Here is an 18,171-nt window from a genome sequence, read left to right on the forward strand (position 1 = left end):
ACAAAGTGAGTTCCAGGACAGCCATATAGAGAAACCCTATCTCGAAAAAAAACAAAAACAAAAACAAAAACAAGTTAGTCTCTAATCACATGTGGGACACGGTGCACACATAAGCACATGCACACTCACACAAATAAATTTTTATCTAAGTTCGAGGCCAGCCTGGTCTACAGGGTGAGTTAGAGGACAGCCAGGGCTACCCTGTCTCAAAATAAATAAATAAATAAATAAATAAATAAAACATTTATTAAAATACCAGAAGCCCCCCCTTCCAAAAAAAACTTTCAATGCAAAGGCAAAATAATTGTTATTCAGATATAAGAGTTAACACTTCCATACCTTCTCCCCTTTGCCACTGGGCACAGTGCTGTGTAAGTAAGTAAACAGCACTTAGAGGAATACTCCGAAGGGTCTTCTCTTCCCACTTCACTGTTTACCTGCTTACTCCAGCAATGGCCTCCCTAGAAACCAACTCTCCAGCAAGTACACATTTCTCTATCAGACACACACGTTGTCTCCTCACAAACTGTTAGGCCCTCCAGAGAGCAGCCATTCATCAGTTTCAGTCTCTGATATTGGGGAGTGGCCCAGAAATTCTGCCAATGCCCCAACAGATGACTTAGCCAAATTTAGTAAGTAACTTTTTAGAAACTCTTCTAACACTCTGGTGGGAGATCTCATGCTTGCAACAAAAGTGTGCAAAATCTCAAATCTCTCCAGCCAGCATCCATTGGACCTCACACTCTCCAACAAGACCTGAATCCTCAGACTTAAGGTTGGGGAGTAAGACACTGTCCAAATGCACTCCAGCTTTCCTATTCTACCTCAGTCCAAGCCAGAGCTGTAGCTGTTCCCTCTAACCTACCATTATTTAGAGTTTGATTTATATCTTCAAGTTACTTGCCCATTGCTGTTTCCTAATTATACAACTTTGTTGGGGTGGGACATTAAGACCGTCGTACACAGTCCATGCTAACTTTGTACTCATGTAGCTCAGATAGGCCTTCACCTCCCAAGTGCTGAGACTACAGGTGCGTATCACCTTGACCAACTTTTCTAACTATAAATATCAAGCTTTCCATACTCAAATACTGTGTTTTATCCTCTAACTGTAATTCCAAAAGACAAGACACAATGTAACTATAAACTGATTGGGTTGTATCCTTGGGCTGTAGTATAGAACTCAACCAGAAAGGCAATAATGTCCAGCAAGCAGTGGCATTAAAGTTGGCCCCACTATCACCTGTAATCGGGTATGATTACATGTCAAGGCAAGCAAGCACTCAGAACTACACTTCATTGTTAAAGCAGTAAAGATGGCTACAAAGTCTATTACTTGAGAAGGGTTCTCTATGTATTCTTGAACAGTTGCAGAAGAAAATAAATGTAGGGCCGGGCGTGGTGGCGCATGCCTTTAATCCCAGCACTTGGGAGGCAGAGGCAGGTGGATTACTGAGTTCAAGACCAGCCTGGTCTACAGAGTGAGTTCTAGGACAGCCAGGGCTACACAGAGAAACCCTGTCTCGAAAAATCAAAATAAATAAATAAATAAATGTCAATACATTAGCTTAATTCAAATAACATTCAAGAATAGAGGAATTCTTGCCATAAACTTAAAAACAAACTAACTTATGCAAACCTTTATTCCCAGCACTTGGGAAGCAGTGAGATCTCTAAATCTGAAGCCAACTTGGTCTACATAGTCAGTCCCAGGACAGCTACAGCTCACTACATGAACTATTAAATTACAAATCAGGATAATTTAGTCACTGGTTTGTTTTGGTTTAATTTGGTTTTACCCAAATAACAGCAATTACTGATAAAGAATGTGAATCAGGAACAGAACAAGTGATTGGACCAGAATGAAACTAACAATTTCAACCCTTCAGTGAAAATGATGTATCCTTACCACAAAAACATCCTTTTCTTGAAAACCCTGTGGTGTTTATCTTTATGTGAAATAAATGCCTTGCAGTAAGATTTTCATTTACCTCAAAACTGATACCAATCGTTTTGATATTGCCACTAGATCACTAGTTCTCACCCTTCCTAATGCTGTGACCCTTTAATATACTTCCTCATGCTGTGATGACCCCCAACCATAAAATTATTTTCATTGCTACTTCATAACTGTAATTTTGTTGTTATGAATCACAATATAAATATCTGATATTCAGGATTTCTAATATTCAACCCCTGTAAAAGGGGCTCAACCTCCAAAAGGGGCCATGACCCACTGGCTGAGAACTGCGGCACTAGGTCTACAACTACAACAAGACCAGCTATGGCTACAAGGTGAATTCAAGGCCAACCTTAAATAGATAGAGAAATGCTATCTTTAAAGAGAGCAGGTAGCTGGGCCTGGTGGTGTACGCCTTTAATCCCAGCACTCGGGAGGCAGAGGCAGGTGGATTTCTGAGTTTGAGGCCAGCCTGGTCTATCGAGTGAGTTCCAGGACAGCCAGGGCTATACAGAGAAACCCTGTCTCGAAAAAATAAATAAATAAATAAATTTTTAAAAATTAAAAATAAATAAAAAATAAAAAATAAATAAAATCGGGACTGGTGAAATGGCTCAGTGGGTAAGAGCACACGACTGCTCTTCCAAAGGTCCGAAGTTCAAATCCCAGCAACCACATGGTGGCTCACAACCACCCATAATGAGATCTGATGCCCTCTTTTGGTGTGTCTGAAGACAGCTACAGTGTACTTACATATAATGAATAAATAAATAAATAAATCTTTAAAAAAGTAAAATCAAATCAAATAAAAAGAGAGCAGGCAGCTGGGCGTGGTGGCGCACGCCTTTAATCCCAGCACTCGGGAGGCAGAGGCAGGCGGATTTCTGAGTTCGAGGCCAGCCTGGTCTACAAAGTGAGTTCCAGGACAGCCAGGGCTATACAGAGAAACCCTGTCTCGAAAAACCAAAAAAAAAAAAAAAAAAAAAAAAAAAAAAAGAGAGCAGGCGCTCAGGAGGCAGAGGCAGGCAGATCTCTGTGAAGAGGCCAGCCTGGTCTATAGAGCAAGTTCTAGAACAGCCAAGGCTACACACACACACACACACAAACCCTGCCTCAAAAGAGAGAGAGAGAGAGAGAAAGAGGGGAGATAGAAACCTGAGAGCTACATGTAAAAATATTCAATGATAGAAGTGCTGAAGAAATGGCTCAGTGATTAAGAACACTGACTGCTCTTCTGAAGATCCTGAGTTCAAATCCCACAACCACATGGTGGCTCACAACCATCTGTAAAGATATCTGACTCCCTCTTCTGGTGTGTGGAAGACACCTACAGTGTACTTACATATAATAATAAACAAATCTTTAAAAATAAAAAAACATTTAAAAAAAACCACAAAACACATTTTTAAAAAGTGCTGTTAACATCTCTAACAGCTTACTTGGTTGTTGGTAGAAACTTAAAGACAATTACAGTCATAGTTAATAAAGTTGAATTACTAGAGTCTCACTAGGATTATACAGAAAATGAAAAAAATCACAGGCTTAAGGAGACAAAAGCAATGGAATGGACTTATCCTCTATATGTGCATACCTATTATGGAACAATATTTTCCCTGCAAATGCCTAAATGGACCATTGCTGTAGAAAGTGGGCTTCTGAGGAAAACAGCCATCTTCAGATCAGCTGTGCCTGCTTGTATACGTCCATCACAATCCAGCTTAAATGGACTGTCCACATTACTTCATAGGAGGAGAGGGTAGAGTGAGTCACTGCACCTTCACCTGAGATTCTAGACACTCCTCCTGGCCATTTGTACTCATCCCTCATTGCAAAATGGCCTCAAGGTCTCCAGAGGAGCTCAAGTGTATAGACTAGGGTTACCTGAAAGGTCTCCATTTACACTTCTGTGGAGAAAGCCATTATCCTATGTATGCTAGGTAAAGACTTTCCAGTATGGCTGCTTTGGGGTCCATGTTCCAGAAAGAAACTTCTTCATCCATGCTCCTTAAGTAAGCAAGCCTAATAATACTCATTGGTTCCCCGGCAAAATAGTACTTTTGAGTTTTAGAAACAAAACAGAGGCAAAGAAAGGGTAAGGAAATCACGTAATTTAATTTTTAAATACATAGGAAAGATGACTAAGTCAGTAAAATGCTTGCTTTGCAAGCTAGACAACCTGAATTGGAGCCAGAGGACCTACAAATAAAAAATTAAAAATTAAAAATTAAAAAAGAGCCAAGTATGATGGCATGCACCAGTGATAGGAAGGCAGATCAGGTGCCTAGGTTGCTAGGGCTCACCAGCCACTTGGCTCACCAGACAGATACATGCTAATCAGCAAAGGTCCAGGCCAATTAAAAACCCCGTCTCAAAAAACAAGGTGAGTCTCACATTTCTTGAAAAAAACAAAACAAAACAAAAACACAAACAAACAAAAAAACAAAAACACGGTGAGCCAGGCAGTGGTGGCACACACCTTTAATCCCAGCACTTGGGAGGCAGAGGCAGGTGGATTTCTGAGTTCGAGGCCAGACTGGTCTACATAGTGAGTTCCAGGACAGCCAGGGCTACACAGAGAAACCCTGTCTCAGAAAAAAAAAAGGGTGAACAGCCTCTGAAGAGCAACATTCAATTATTAAATGCAACACTCACACACAATACTACAGAAGAAACCGTGCAAGAAAACAACAGGCTAAGGAAACAATCTCCACTGGAAAACAAGGATGACTACAAAGCAGCAAGGCTCTCAGCTAAGTCATTATTATGCCACCATATAAAATAGCAGGACCATATAAAATAGCATGGAGAGAAAAGCAATAGAGTCAAGTGTCAAACAGGAATCTATTTGCCTGAAGGTAGTAACACATGCCTTTAATCCCAGCACTTAGGAGGCAGAGGTAAGCAGATCTTTGAGTTAGAGGTCAGCATGCTCTACAGAGCATGTTCCAGGACAGCCAGAGATACACAAAGAAACCATGCCTCAAAAAAAAAAACAAAACAAAACAAAACAAACAAAAAAACCTCTGCAAATCTAACATAGGTTTGGTCTTTTTCTTTTTCTTTTTTTAATTTTATGTAACATGGTTGTTTTGCCTTCACATATATAATAAGCATCATGTGTGCCAGGTGCACTCAAGAGGCCAAAGCGGATGTCAGATCCCCTGGAACTGGATTTACAGGCAGATGTAAGTCATCATGTGGGTTCTGGGAATTGAATATGGTCTTCCTGAAAAAACAGTGTTCTTAGCCATTGAGCCATCTCTCCAGTCCCATTTTTAAATTATCTTAGAGAGGAAATTTTCAGTCAGGCATCCTGGCACAAAAACAAAAACTACTCCCTTGAAGTAAGGAAGGGAAAAATAACAACCAACATACAGACACAAAGTGAATAGGAAATAAGCAACTGGGACAATCTCAGACTGTAACTTACGGCTTCTCTGGGAACCAGTGAGTAAATAAAAGCACTTGATGGAAGGCCTGAATTCAGTCCTGGAATCCTACCACAGAACAAAGCCAACCTCTGACCTTCACATGTACCCTATACACATATGCTCACTCAAAACACTTGACTTTCTCTCTCTTTCTCTCTCTCTCTCTCTCTTTTACACACACACATACGTAAATTATAAAAATGAGGGAAAAGTTTCTCTTGAACTTAGTACAAAACCAAAACAAAAATTCTATCTTCTGTGCATCAAAAAGATATGTTCACAAGTATAAAACTATAGCCCAGACATGGGAGAAAATATCTGCAAATCACCTGTGGAGTTCAACAACCAGAGATCAGGTGTAATGGGAGCAGCACATACCTGTAATCCTAGCACTTGGGAGGTTAAAAAACTCACAAATCCCAGACTAGCTCAAGCAACACAAGTTCCAAGCCAGCCCATGCTATACAGCATGGTCCTATCTCAAGGAAGAATTCAGTATGAAGAATACAAATAAAATTTCCACAATCAGCAAAAAAGAGACAAAGTCAGTTAAGAACCAGACAAAGGACAAAGACTTTAAATATACATTTTAGCAAAGTGGTATCAATGGCCAACATGCACATACAAAGATCCTCATCATCATCATTCTCTTCCTCCTCCTCCTCCTCATAAAAATGCCCTGAGGTCATCAAAGCAGGAGAGATGGCCCTGACCTTGACCTGCTGCAGCACTCAAGCATCTGTCCCTCACCCTGGGCAGCAGAGTAGAGCTGACTGTGGATGTGGGGTTATCAAGTGAGCCCGCCCCCAAGAACATGAGTGTTGGAGAGTCAGCCCTGCCTCTTGTCAGCTGTATAGTGGTGTCAGCAAGGGAGAAACCCCCTCCCCTCCCTTTTGCCCTTGCTACCAGCAGTGGGTGGAAGAGATGGCCCTCATAAGGTTATGAGAGCAGGAAAGCTGGCCCTGCCCCTCATTTGGACAGCACAGTAGAGATGACCCTGATAGTAGGGGTGTGGGTCCCGCAACTTGTCTGCTGTGCAGCAACATGAGCAAGGAAGGATCGCCCTTCCCTACTCTTGCCCCTTGCCACCTATGACAGGCAGGAGAGCCGTCTCTGCCCCTCACCTTCTGAAGCACTCAAGAGAGTGGGCCTATACCTCACCTGAGCAGAACAACTGAGCTGGCCCTGCACGTGGGCTTGCAGGTGAGCTGCCCTGTTTCTCTCTGTTGGGACACACACACCAAGAAGGGATGCCCTACTCCCCTCGCTCATCCCTTGCTATCTACGGCAGGCAGGAGAGCTGGCCTCAGTGTCATGAGAGTGGGAGAACTGGCCATGTCTTTCACCAGCCTCAACACTTGGAAGAGCGGGTCCTACACCTCACCTAGGCAGTAGGTTAGAGCTTGCCCTGGTACAGCAGGCAGGAGAGCTCACCACCTCTCAGGCCCAGTTTTAGGGCTCTAAATTGGCCCATCCCACCATCTAACCCATCAATAAACTGCTGTAGTGCATGAAGGGGCCTGTCCTACAGATGCAAAACTACAGGCTCTCCATGACACAGGGCAACAACAAAATATCCAAGGAGTACCAGTGAGGTTCCAGTATCGACAGAGTAGCAGAAGCCAGAGGCCTTGTACCAGACCAATGAGTCATGCAATGAACATATGCAAGCAAGGAAATGTGGACAAAGGGTATAATGTGGGACACACTATGACACACTACAGCTTCCACAACGAGATTTTTTTTTCCTCTGTTGGAGGAGCAGCAGGGGTTGCAAAGTGGAGGCCAGGTACAAGTGGAGGAGGAGATGAGTGAATCGTGGTGCATGATGTGAAATTCATAAACCAATAAAGTTAAAGGAAGAAAACAAAAAAGAAAAATGCAAATCCAGGCCAGAAAACTAATTTCATGTCATATAAGCTTTACGTCCTTAATTAAATCACCACAACCCAAATCCAAGCACACCCTCCAGGTAATATAGGAGTCACAAGCTCATGTGTCAGATGACCTGAAATATACATACCAGCTGGCCCAGACACCATACCTAAAAACAAAGGAGAAAACTGATTCCTGAAAGTTGTCCTCTAATCTCCACTCTGTACTAGACACACATGCATACAGTCAATTAGTCATGCCACCACCACCCCTCACACACACACACACACACACACAAAGTAAAGTAAAGTAAGTGAGAACTGTAAGAAGAGCCAGCAAAATGGCTCAGTGAGTAAAGGAACATGTCTCCAAGCAGTATGAGCTGAGTTCAATTCCTAAGAACTACAAAGTGGGAGCAGAGAACCCACTGCTGAAAAGTTGTCCTCTTACCTTCACATGTGCAACAAGGGTATGTCTGAGCAAACACACAAGATAAATGCAATAAAAACAAACTAAAGGGAGGCAAGGTTCAGATCCCAACACCCACACTGAGGCAACTCACAACCACCTGCTTCCAGAGGATCTAAAGCCTCTGGGCTCTTTAGGCACCTGCATTCACATGCATATACCCACACACATACGGTCTCAAGGTTACTATTCCTGAGATGAAACACCATTATCAAAGCACCTTTGAGAAGAAAGGGTTTACTTAGCTTACGTGTCATGTCATCATTACTGTATATCAAGAAGTTCAGGAACTCAAACAGGGCAGGAACTGTGTGGTGGCTTGAATAGGTATGGACCCATAGACTCATGTTTTTGAATGCTTGGCCCATAGGGAATGGCACTATTAGGAGATATGGCCCTGTTGGAATAGGTATGGCCTTGTTGGAGAAGAGTGTTATAACTTTAACTTTTTCAAGGTCTACTTTTAATGATGGCTCTTAAACCTTTTAACTTCCCTTGTAGCCCACCACTCACCAGAGGTAGTATAAAAGAAAGGATATGGGAGCCAGGCGTGGTGGCGCACGCCTTTGATCCCAGCACTCGGGAGGCAGAGGCAGGCGGATTTCTGAGTTCGAGGCCAGCCTGGTCTACAAAGTGAGTTCCAGGACAGCCAGGGCTATACAGAGAAACCCTGTCTCAAAAAACCAAAAACCAAAAAAAAAAAAAAAAAAAAAAAGAAAGGATATGGGGAAAGTGGGCCTGTTTAGAAAGAGTTCTTTGTAGCAAATCCTATCTAAATTGTCAGGAAATCAGCAATTCAGTTCACAGGAGTCAGCAGTGGCAGTTCGATCCACTCACAAACACTTCACAATATACCTGCAGTATACCAGCAGTCCAGTTCGGCAGAGTTGGGTTAGCCACAGTGGTAACAGGAGGGACCAGGCAAAGATGAGAGACCCAGAAGCGTTGCACAGCTAGCTCTATAAGCAAGCCTAGCTCTGCCTCACACTGTCCATTGAGTTCTATGCATACTCCCTCCAAATATCATGCATCGATCCTCCATCGGTCTTGCCTCAGCTGACATCACACAGTCAATCAGTCTGAATCCTCGGAAGTGGCAAGAAACTGCAGTAAGCTGCAACACACCACAAGAACTTTTATGGTGTGTCTCTCTCTACAGAGTCTCAACAAATGCAACTCAACTACACAATGTAAGACAGACCAATACATTATTATTGTTAGTAAAGAATCCCTCATCACATGTTGTTTCACATGCTTGCTTTAGCAGAACATCCTTTCTCCTGTGTCTGCCTCAGTGAAACATTCCCTCGAAAGTCTACCTTAGCCTTTCACCTATATCCATTTCAGGAAAACATTCTTTCATGTGTTTCCCCCAGCAAAACACCATCCAACACAACTGACTTTCTGAAGAGCCCTTAAATTTCCACTTCAATGTGCCATTGTGGGGGTGGGCTTTTAGGTGTCCTATGCTCAGTCTACACCCAATGTAATAGTCCTCTTCTGCTGCCTGCAGAGCAAGATGTAGAACTCACAGCTCCTCCAGCATCACGTCTGCCTGCAATCCACCATGTTTCCCACCTGATGGTAACAGACTACAACTCTGAAACTGTAAGCAAGCCCCAATTAAATGTTGTCCTTTATAAGAAGAGTTGGCCTGGTCAGTGTCTCTTCCAAGCAATAAAACCCTAACTAAAACAAACTCTAACAGGTCCCAAGACCTTAGGACAACTGATGCTACCAAGGCACTAATCATTCTGAGAAAGAGCCCAGCACACAGACTCCAGACTCCAACACTTGCCAAAACAGTAACAAAGACTTCATCTATCACAGTCTATAATTCTGGTAAAGTCCCTACATGTACTAACCTTGCTTTCTGGCTTCTGTAGCTCTGCTTATTCCTAACTGTTCTTGCTAAATGAAGTGTGTCAATGGGAATATGGGTTTTGTGCACAAAAAGCCAAGATCAGTAAGGCTTGTGGCTACACAATTTGTGCAACCTAGAGGCAAAAGCTGATGCACAAGCTACAGAGAAATGCATACTCTCATGGTTTGCTCAGTCTGCTTTCTCAAGCCAGGACCACTGGCCCAGGGTGGCCCCACCCTTAATGAGCTGGGCCCTTCCCCATTGATCACTAATTAAGGAAATGCCCAACCAGCTTACCTACAGCCCAATCTCATGGAGTTATTTTCTCAACTGAGACTCCCTCCTCTCTTGAGGACTATTAGCTTGTGTCAAGTTGACATGAAACTAACCAGCATACATACAGATAATAAAAGTAAACCTTTAAAAATAAACTAGAACGGCCGGGCGTGGTGGCGCACGCCTTTAATCCCAGCATTCGGGAGGCAGAGGCAGGCGGATTTCTGAGTTCGAGGCCAGCGTGGTCTACAAAGTGAGCTCCAGGACAGCCAGAGCTATAAAGAGAAACCCTGTCTCGAAAAACCAAAAATAAATAAATAAATAAATAAATAAACTAGAAAAAAAGATGCCTTTTCAAAATTAAAACAGCAAGTAAACAAATCTGAATCACAGAAAGATGTTACACCATACTCACTAGTGTGATTATTGCCAAAAAATAAAATTAAGAGGTGCTCATGTAGACATGGAGAAACTGCAGTTTCATGCATCCCTTATGGGTGCAAAACAGTAAAGCAAGTAGGTACAATGGTCCTATGGTATCTCCAAACAAAACATCCCCCATGTCATCTAGCAAGTCCATTGTCAAGTATGTAACCAAGTCATGTAACAGTGATAGGACTCAAACTTTACAACAACATTTACAGATGAAATTGCAACAGACAAACCTAAATGGCCAACTGATGAACAAAAAAATAAAATCTGGTACAAATGATGGGATTACTTCTTCAGGTATATGAGAGAATGGGCAATTCTGATACATATGACGTCTGGTCAAGCCTTGAAAATGTGCTGAGTAATCTATCAGACTCCACAGAAAAAATACATAGGAAACATCCATCTCAGGCAACCTCACAGAAGCAGATTAGAATTTACCAGGGAGAAGGAGAGAACTGTGTGGAACAACTCAGTGTGTAAGTTTTTTATTTGGGCTAAAATAATTGGTGATAGTTGCATTACACCATGAATATATTTATAAAGCCATCTTAAATTCTTAAAATGAGGCTAGGCATGCTGGTAAATGCCTTAAATTCTTAGCACTCAGGAGGTAGAAGCAGATGAATCTATGAGTCGCAGGACAGCCTGATCTACATAGTGAGTTCCATGACATCCAGAGGTACAAAGACAATCCTTGTCTCAAAAGAAAAAGAAAAAAGGAAGAAAGAGAAAAGAAAAAGTTAAAATGGTTAAGATTTGGGGCTAGAGAGATGGTTCAGGGGTTAAGAGCACTGACTGCTCTTCCAGAGGTCCTGAGTTCCCAGCAACCACATGGTGGCTCACAACCATCAGTAATGGGATCCCATGCCCTCCTCTGGTGTGTCTGAAGACAGCTACAGTGTACTCATATACATAAAATAAATAAATCTTTATAAAAAGATTAAGATTTATGTATATTTTTCTCTTTGCTTTCTGTCAACTGGGTAACAGGATAGAAGACTCATTTGAAACAAGATTGGGGGTTGGGGGGAGTACAGGCCATCCTAAATAGATGTTGTTAAAGGCCATTTTAAGGAGAGTTCTAGAGGTTAGGAGGAGAAAAAAAAAAATACTCCAGCTGAACTTGGTGGTTCATTCCTGTAATCCCAGTGCTAGACAGACAGGCTGAAGAGTCATTTATGAGTTTGAGCCAATCAATGTAGCTGTATGTAGAGCAAGACCCTTGTCTAAAAAACCAAATGAAAACTTATTTTTATTATAAAATATTAAAGCAAAACAGAAGTCTGTAACCCAATCAAAAATCATCTACCTATTTCTGTGATTTCTTATTCCTGTCTACATGCAGTTCAATGTTTACATTATTATAATACTATAGACCATACTTTGTAATATACTTTGAATTTCATTTTTAAAAAAGATTTATTTATTTTTATGTATGTGAGTACACTGTAGCTGTACAGATGGTTGTGAGCCTTCGTGTGGTTGTTGGGAATTGTATTAGGACCTCTGCTCACTCCAGTCAACCCCACTCACTCCGGTTGGCCGCTCCCTTCCATCAACTCCACTCGCTCAGTTCCCTGCTTGCTCCAGCCCAAAGATTTATTTATTATTATACATAAATACACTGTAGCTGTCTTCAGACGTACCAGAAGAGGGTATCAGATCTCATTACAGGTGGTTGTGAGCCACCATGTGGTTGCTGGGATTTGAACTCAGGACCTTCTGAAGAGCAGTCAGTGCTCTTACCCACTGAGCCATCTCACCAGCCCTTAAGTTTCATTTTTATTTATGTGTGTGTGGCTATATGAGTTTATGTGTACTACATGCCCAAAAAGAAAAGAGGACACTGGGTACCCTGGAACCAGAAAGTTATAACTGGCTGTGAACTCTACCTGATATAGATAGTAAGAATTGAACCCAGGTCCTGTAGAAGAGCAGTAAACTCTCTTTTAACAGCTGAGCCATCCATCTAGCCAGATCTATTTATTTTTATGTAGAGAGGTGTTCTGCATGTATTGTCTAGGAACCTAATGTCCCTACCACCTACTGAGGATAGAAATGGGCACTGGATCTCCTGGAACTGAAGATACAGATGTTTGTGAGGCCATGTGGGTACTAGGTCAAACTCCTGTCTTCTGTAAGAGTAGCCAGTGTTCTCTACTGTGGAAGCACCTCTCAAGCCTAATAGACTACTGAACTCTCTCATCTCTTTCTATCTCTATCTCCTAAAGCCTGATAAGTGCTATCCACAACCTTCTCTAAGTTCAGATATATACAAGTATCCTGACACATACATAGAGATAAGTGTATTTTACAAATACATAAGCATACTGTTCATACATATGCTTTCTATATTTAAGCACACTGAGTATCTCAAATTTAATATATAAGGGTTAAGCATTAAATACTACAAAAGTTATTTTGTAATATAAACCATAAAATAGCAATTTTACAATGAAATATGGCAATCAGATTTAGACTTGTTATTTCATAACACAATTAAAAGTCATGTGTAAACTACTTATAAGCCTGATCAATCTAAAACACCTATCTTAGAAGACAAAAAATTATAATTTTAAAATAATTCATAAATAATATTCCCAAAATATCCTGGTACTAAAGTGTAAGACAAAGAGAGGATATGCTGATCTTTACCCATATATAGAAAGGTACGAACTTGGTTCTCTATGTAACACAGAAGGATAATGGTAGTACCAATCCATACCCTAGTTCACAAACTGAGAAAATGGAATTCATATACAATCTGATTAAATATCAAATCAATATAGTCCAACTGCTATCATTTGTTCTAACTCCACACACACAGGAAAATGAGACACCTATACACAATTTAAGGTTGTCAACACAACTATTTTAAAACAATCAGTATTGGGATTAAAGGGGTGTGGCTCCCATGGTAAGTTATGTATCTCATCATACAGCATAGCTCATCTTTCTTATAATTTAAGATGATAAAAGTCAAAAGTCAGTAAGAATCTTATATCCCACTTCATCCATGAAATTTCACACATTTACCTTATAGTATCATATAGGTCTATGCAGATAACTGCAACAAAGTGCAATTACATTTAAAATGTATTAAAATAATCTCAGGCCTGCAGGCACATGCCTGTAATCCCAGCTCTTAGAAAGTGGAAGCAGGGGCTGGTGAGCTGGCTCAGTGGTTAAGAGTGCCAGTGCCAACAACTCTTCCAAAGGTCCTGAGTTCAAATCCCAGCAACCACATGGTGGCTCACAACCATCCATAATGAGGTCTGATGCTCTCTTCTGGAGTGTCTGAAGATACACTACAGTGTAGTTACATATAATAAATAAATAAATAAATAAATAAATATTTTTTTAAAAAAGTGGAAGCAGGAGTCAGGAGCTCAAGGTAAACCGTGGATACAAAGCTATTTCAAGGCCAGCCTGGGCTACATGAGACAGTTTCAAAAAAAAATTTAAGAAAAAAGAAAAAGAAAACTGTACTAGCCGAGCAGTGGTGGCACACGCCTTTAATCCCAGCACTTGGGAGGCAGAGGCAGGCGGATATCTGAGTTTGAGGCCAGCGTGGTCTACAGAGTGAGTTCTAGGACAGCCAGGACTACACAGAGAAACCCTGTCTCGAAAACCCAAAAAAGAAAAGAAAAGCAAAGAAAAGAAAAGAGTACTAAATAAATCCCATCAATCTGCCTATAATGGATTTGACATTCTGGATGGGAGAAAAGGCATTTGTATCATAGAAATGAACTCTCGTGAACATTTTAATGAACTACCAACGATAAAGTGGATTATGGATGCAAAAGCTATTGAAAATATTGGATGGGGAGCTGGAGAAGTGGCTCAGCAGTTAAGAGCACTGGGTCTTCTTCCAGAGGACTCAAGTTCAAAACCCAGCACCCACTTGGCACCTTCTGTCTGGAACTCAAGTCTCGGGGGACCCAACATACCCCTTCTGGACACCACAGGCACTGTAAATGTAGTACAGACAACACATTAAAATTTTAACTTAAATACATTTCATATATATATAGATAATATACATTATATATAACATATATATAATATATATATATTGAATGAAAAGTAGATAAGAACACTTGCTGCTCTTACACAGGACCTGGATTCAGTTACCAATACCCACATGGTAGTTCATATCCATCTATACTTCCAATTCTAGGTTATTTAATGCCTTCTTCTGGCCTCCAAAAGCACCAGGCATGCACATGGCACACACATACATGTAGGCAAACACTCATACATACAAAATAATAAATGAATACTGGCTGCTGTTCCAAAGGACCTGGGTCTGGTTCTCAGCACCCACGGTGGCTCACAACCATCTAGAATTCCAGTCCCAGAGTTTCTAGCAACTTCTTCTGACAGTGCATGTGGACAATGCATGTATGTAATACACAGACACACAGATAAGCTGAAGACTCACGCACATTAAAAATAAATCTTTAAAGCTATAGATACTGAATGTAAACATTCTCCACAATTTATGATGTAAAACCTGTGCAAGTGTTCCACATGTTTCATGGTGTCATATATAATGTTTGACAGCTGGGCTGTGGCTCACTGGTAAAGCATGCATGAAGCCCTGAGTTCAATCCCCAGCACTGAGAAGAAAAAGAGGGGTCACCTTTAGAAAGGGTCTCACTATGCAGCCCTAATTACCATGAAACTTGCTGTATAGAGCAAGATGGCCTTACACTGACCCACCTGTCTTTGCTCCTGAGTGCTAAGATTAAAACTATGACCATTTGCTGCTTTAAAAAAAAAAATTTCCACGCCACTCGTGGTGTTGAACGCCTTTAATCCCAGCACTCTGAAGGCAGAGGCAGGCGGATTTCTGAGTTCGAGGCCAGCCTGGTCTACAAAGTGAGTTCCAGGACAGCCAGGCGTACATAGAGAAACCCTGTCTCAAAAAAACCAAAAAAAAAAAAAAATTCCCTGCAATTCCTTTTCCACCTGCTAAATGTAATATTTACATACATGAGAAAGGATATCCTTAAGCAGTCTAATTTTCCTAAGACTCTCTATAAAGCAAATATCATATAGTGATATCACTAGTGACTGAGTATCTCTGAATTCACACTATGATCGACCCTTTACATTTAAATTAGTAGGCCACACATATCATATGCACTCACTCAAGATAATGAAGATAGTTTACTACTAATCAGAAATTAGAAAACAATTCAGAATTTCAAAACATATGCATTCAATATCAGTAAATGACCTGTCTGAACAGACATTACATCAATACAGCCTAACCTGTTCAATGATAAATATATGAAGAGGACCTAACATTTGCAAACCTAAGACTGCCAACATTACATTTTAATTACTAAAAATGCTAAAATGCAGTGTACTTAAAAGACTAATGAATGACTGGGTAAAGAGATGGTGTGATGAAGTAACTAGCTTTGGTAAACAAGAATCTGGGAAAACTGTCAATAGTAGAATCTAGGGGTTTGGGAATGCAGTAGCACCCTGAATCTAAACTGTATTTTTACTTTTATTGACAGTTATAAAGTTTTCTAATGACCTGTTAGAGAGAAATATCGTTTACATTTTTAAAAAGAGGAACTCCTCAGGCTAGGAGTCTACCTCAGTGGTATAGGCTTGTCTATCAGATGTTAAGGCCCAGGATCCAATAACAGGACTAGAAGAATTAAAAAAACAAAAAAACCCTTAAATGCAACCAACACAAGCATTTGCAAACCTGTTTTCAAATCTCTGGACTTTGCAGATTTAATTATGTAAGATAGGAAATAAGTCTACATTTCAGCCACAAATGGGCTGCATAGTTACTGTGAGGTTGAACTCTTCACAAAGCACTTCAGGCAATGTCAGGCACACAGTCAGCACTCAGGATGTTAACAGTATGCATCTTTGAATAGACATTCATGCTGAATGAAAAAGCATTTTTGGTTAAGATTCATGTTTTAAACAGCTTGGTTTAACAACTAACTCATCATTTGGAGACCCTTTCCAAAAGGAAGACTCCTGATAGGAAACTTAACAAACTTGATGCTTAACATGCTGGGTGAGGGGAAGTTTAAAAAAAAAAAAAAAAAGCCTTGAAAAACATTACTCAGTGGATAGTACTGTTCTCCATCTGAAGAAAATGAATCACAACTAAATTTAAAATAAAAAAAAGTTTCAAGACAAACTTTTAAACGGCTTACAACTCCTGTGTAGACAAGGCTTTACCTAGGGCAGGCAAGGCTGGCTGGGTACATCCTAAGGACAAAACTTGTCACTCTTCCACGTTCCTAACTGCAGGTAAAGAATGCTAGCCTGTAACACATCCGTGGCTATCAGAACACATTCCCCCAACTTCAAGACAACCACCCCACTTCTAAGGTGAAGAGCACCACGTCCACTTTGGGGCTTGATAACGGTCAAGGGGGAGGGGAGTGGAGGCAGGAAGATGAATTGGCTCCGGGGTACCCGCAGCACCCTCCCGGTTACTCCTCGGGAGACGACCAATCCTCCACGACTTCTTCCCGCCACCGCTACCCCCACCTGACCTCTCCCCAGAGAAACTTCCATACACTCCCTTTTCCTCGAGGATGCAGAAGCAGAGTCTGACACCTTGCGTCTCCCTGGCTCCCCCCGAATACGCACCACCACCCACACGCCGGCAAAGGGAGGGGAGCCAAGCGGACCACGGCCCCCGCCCCTCCCCCTCCCCGCCGGCCACCGAGCTTTGTCCCACCTGCCGAGGGGACCCCGGTGCCGCCTCGGGCCGCCCCTCCCTCGGGCAGTCGACCACCGCGCCACCCGTGAGCTCCGGGCTGCTCCGGGCCGGCCGCGCCCCGCCCCCCGCCCGCCAGCCCGCCCGCAGCCCGCAGCCCGCAGCCCGCCCGCGGCCTCACCTCACCTACCCTCTTTCGGGGGCCGGTCTCCACCTCCCGCTCCGCCATGTTGGGCCCCGCTCGGAACCGCGGCGGCTCCCGGCGCGGCGGCCGCGGCCCCTCTCGGCCCCCGCCCACACTGCAGACACGGGCGCTTCACCCGCTGCGGTTCGGTCCCCGTCGGCCCCCGCCGGGCCTGGCGCGGGAGTGACGAGGGGGGCGGAGGCCCGCGCGCTTAGCCGCAGCTCCTGGGGTCCCACGGGCGGGCGCGTGGGCGCGAGGGCCTGCCGGGGCAGGGGGGCCGGGACTCGGGGGGTTAATGGCCTCCAAGGGGCCCCGTGAGGAGGATTATTTTCTCTCAGAGAAATTCCTCCGCCAGTGGTTTTCTTAAAGGGATCTCCAAACCAGCCCCTTGCGCGCGCCCCTGATGCGCAGGCGCACCACAAGCCCCTCCTCCCTTTCCCACCAAGCCCCCGGTCCTGAGCGTGCGCGGTGAGTGGCCCAGGCTAGGCCTAATCCTGTTAGTCTCTTTGCTGCCAGCAGCTGCTCCCACCACTCAACTATGGCGGCTCCCTTAAAGGGACCATGACGAAGGGATGATGTCAGAATGAAAGATCTTAATGGAAGGACTATCTGGAGGACTGGGTGAAATGTCAGTGAGGGGTTCACATCACCACCCTACACCTGACTACAGAGATATTGCCAAAAGAAGAGAACTCTGATGAGCTGAAGTTCTCAGTGACCCTTTGAACATGAAGAATTCCAACCAAGAAGAAAACAAGACTGTTATGTGAAGGAGAAACGAACAGCTTGTCAAGTAAAGGGCGTCGACTCTCAAGGAGCAACTTCCAACCTTAAAATCAGATCCACTGGTAGTGTTGAAGACAGAACCAATAACTGAAGACAATTTCCTCAATACTTGCTTGCCATTAGAATACTAAAATGAGAAAGGATCTTAGAAACCATCTACTCCATTGCTTTCAAAGTTAACAT

At 42.6% G+C, this 18,171-nt stretch overlaps 1 protein-coding gene across 1 annotated transcript in view; it reads right to left on the reverse strand.

Moving 5' to 3' along the window:
* Positions 1-17,624, reverse strand: part of Zmym4 (zinc finger MYM-type containing 4) — a 102,556-nt gene extending 84,932 nt beyond the window's left edge. The window contains exon 1 of the mRNA XM_029476446.1: positions 17,209-17,624. Coding sequence (XP_029332306.1) covers positions 17,209-17,247 — 39 coding nt within the window. The 5' untranslated portion in view covers positions 17,248-17,624. The remainder of the gene's footprint in view (positions 1-17,208) is intronic.
* Positions 17,625-18,171: the final 547 nt, after the last annotated feature.

This window comes from Mus caroli, chromosome 4 (assembly GCF_900094665.2).
Source record: "Mus caroli chromosome 4, CAROLI_EIJ_v1.1, whole genome shotgun sequence".
In the NCBI taxonomy this organism is placed as follows: Eukaryota; Metazoa; Chordata; class Mammalia; order Rodentia; family Muridae; genus Mus; species Mus caroli.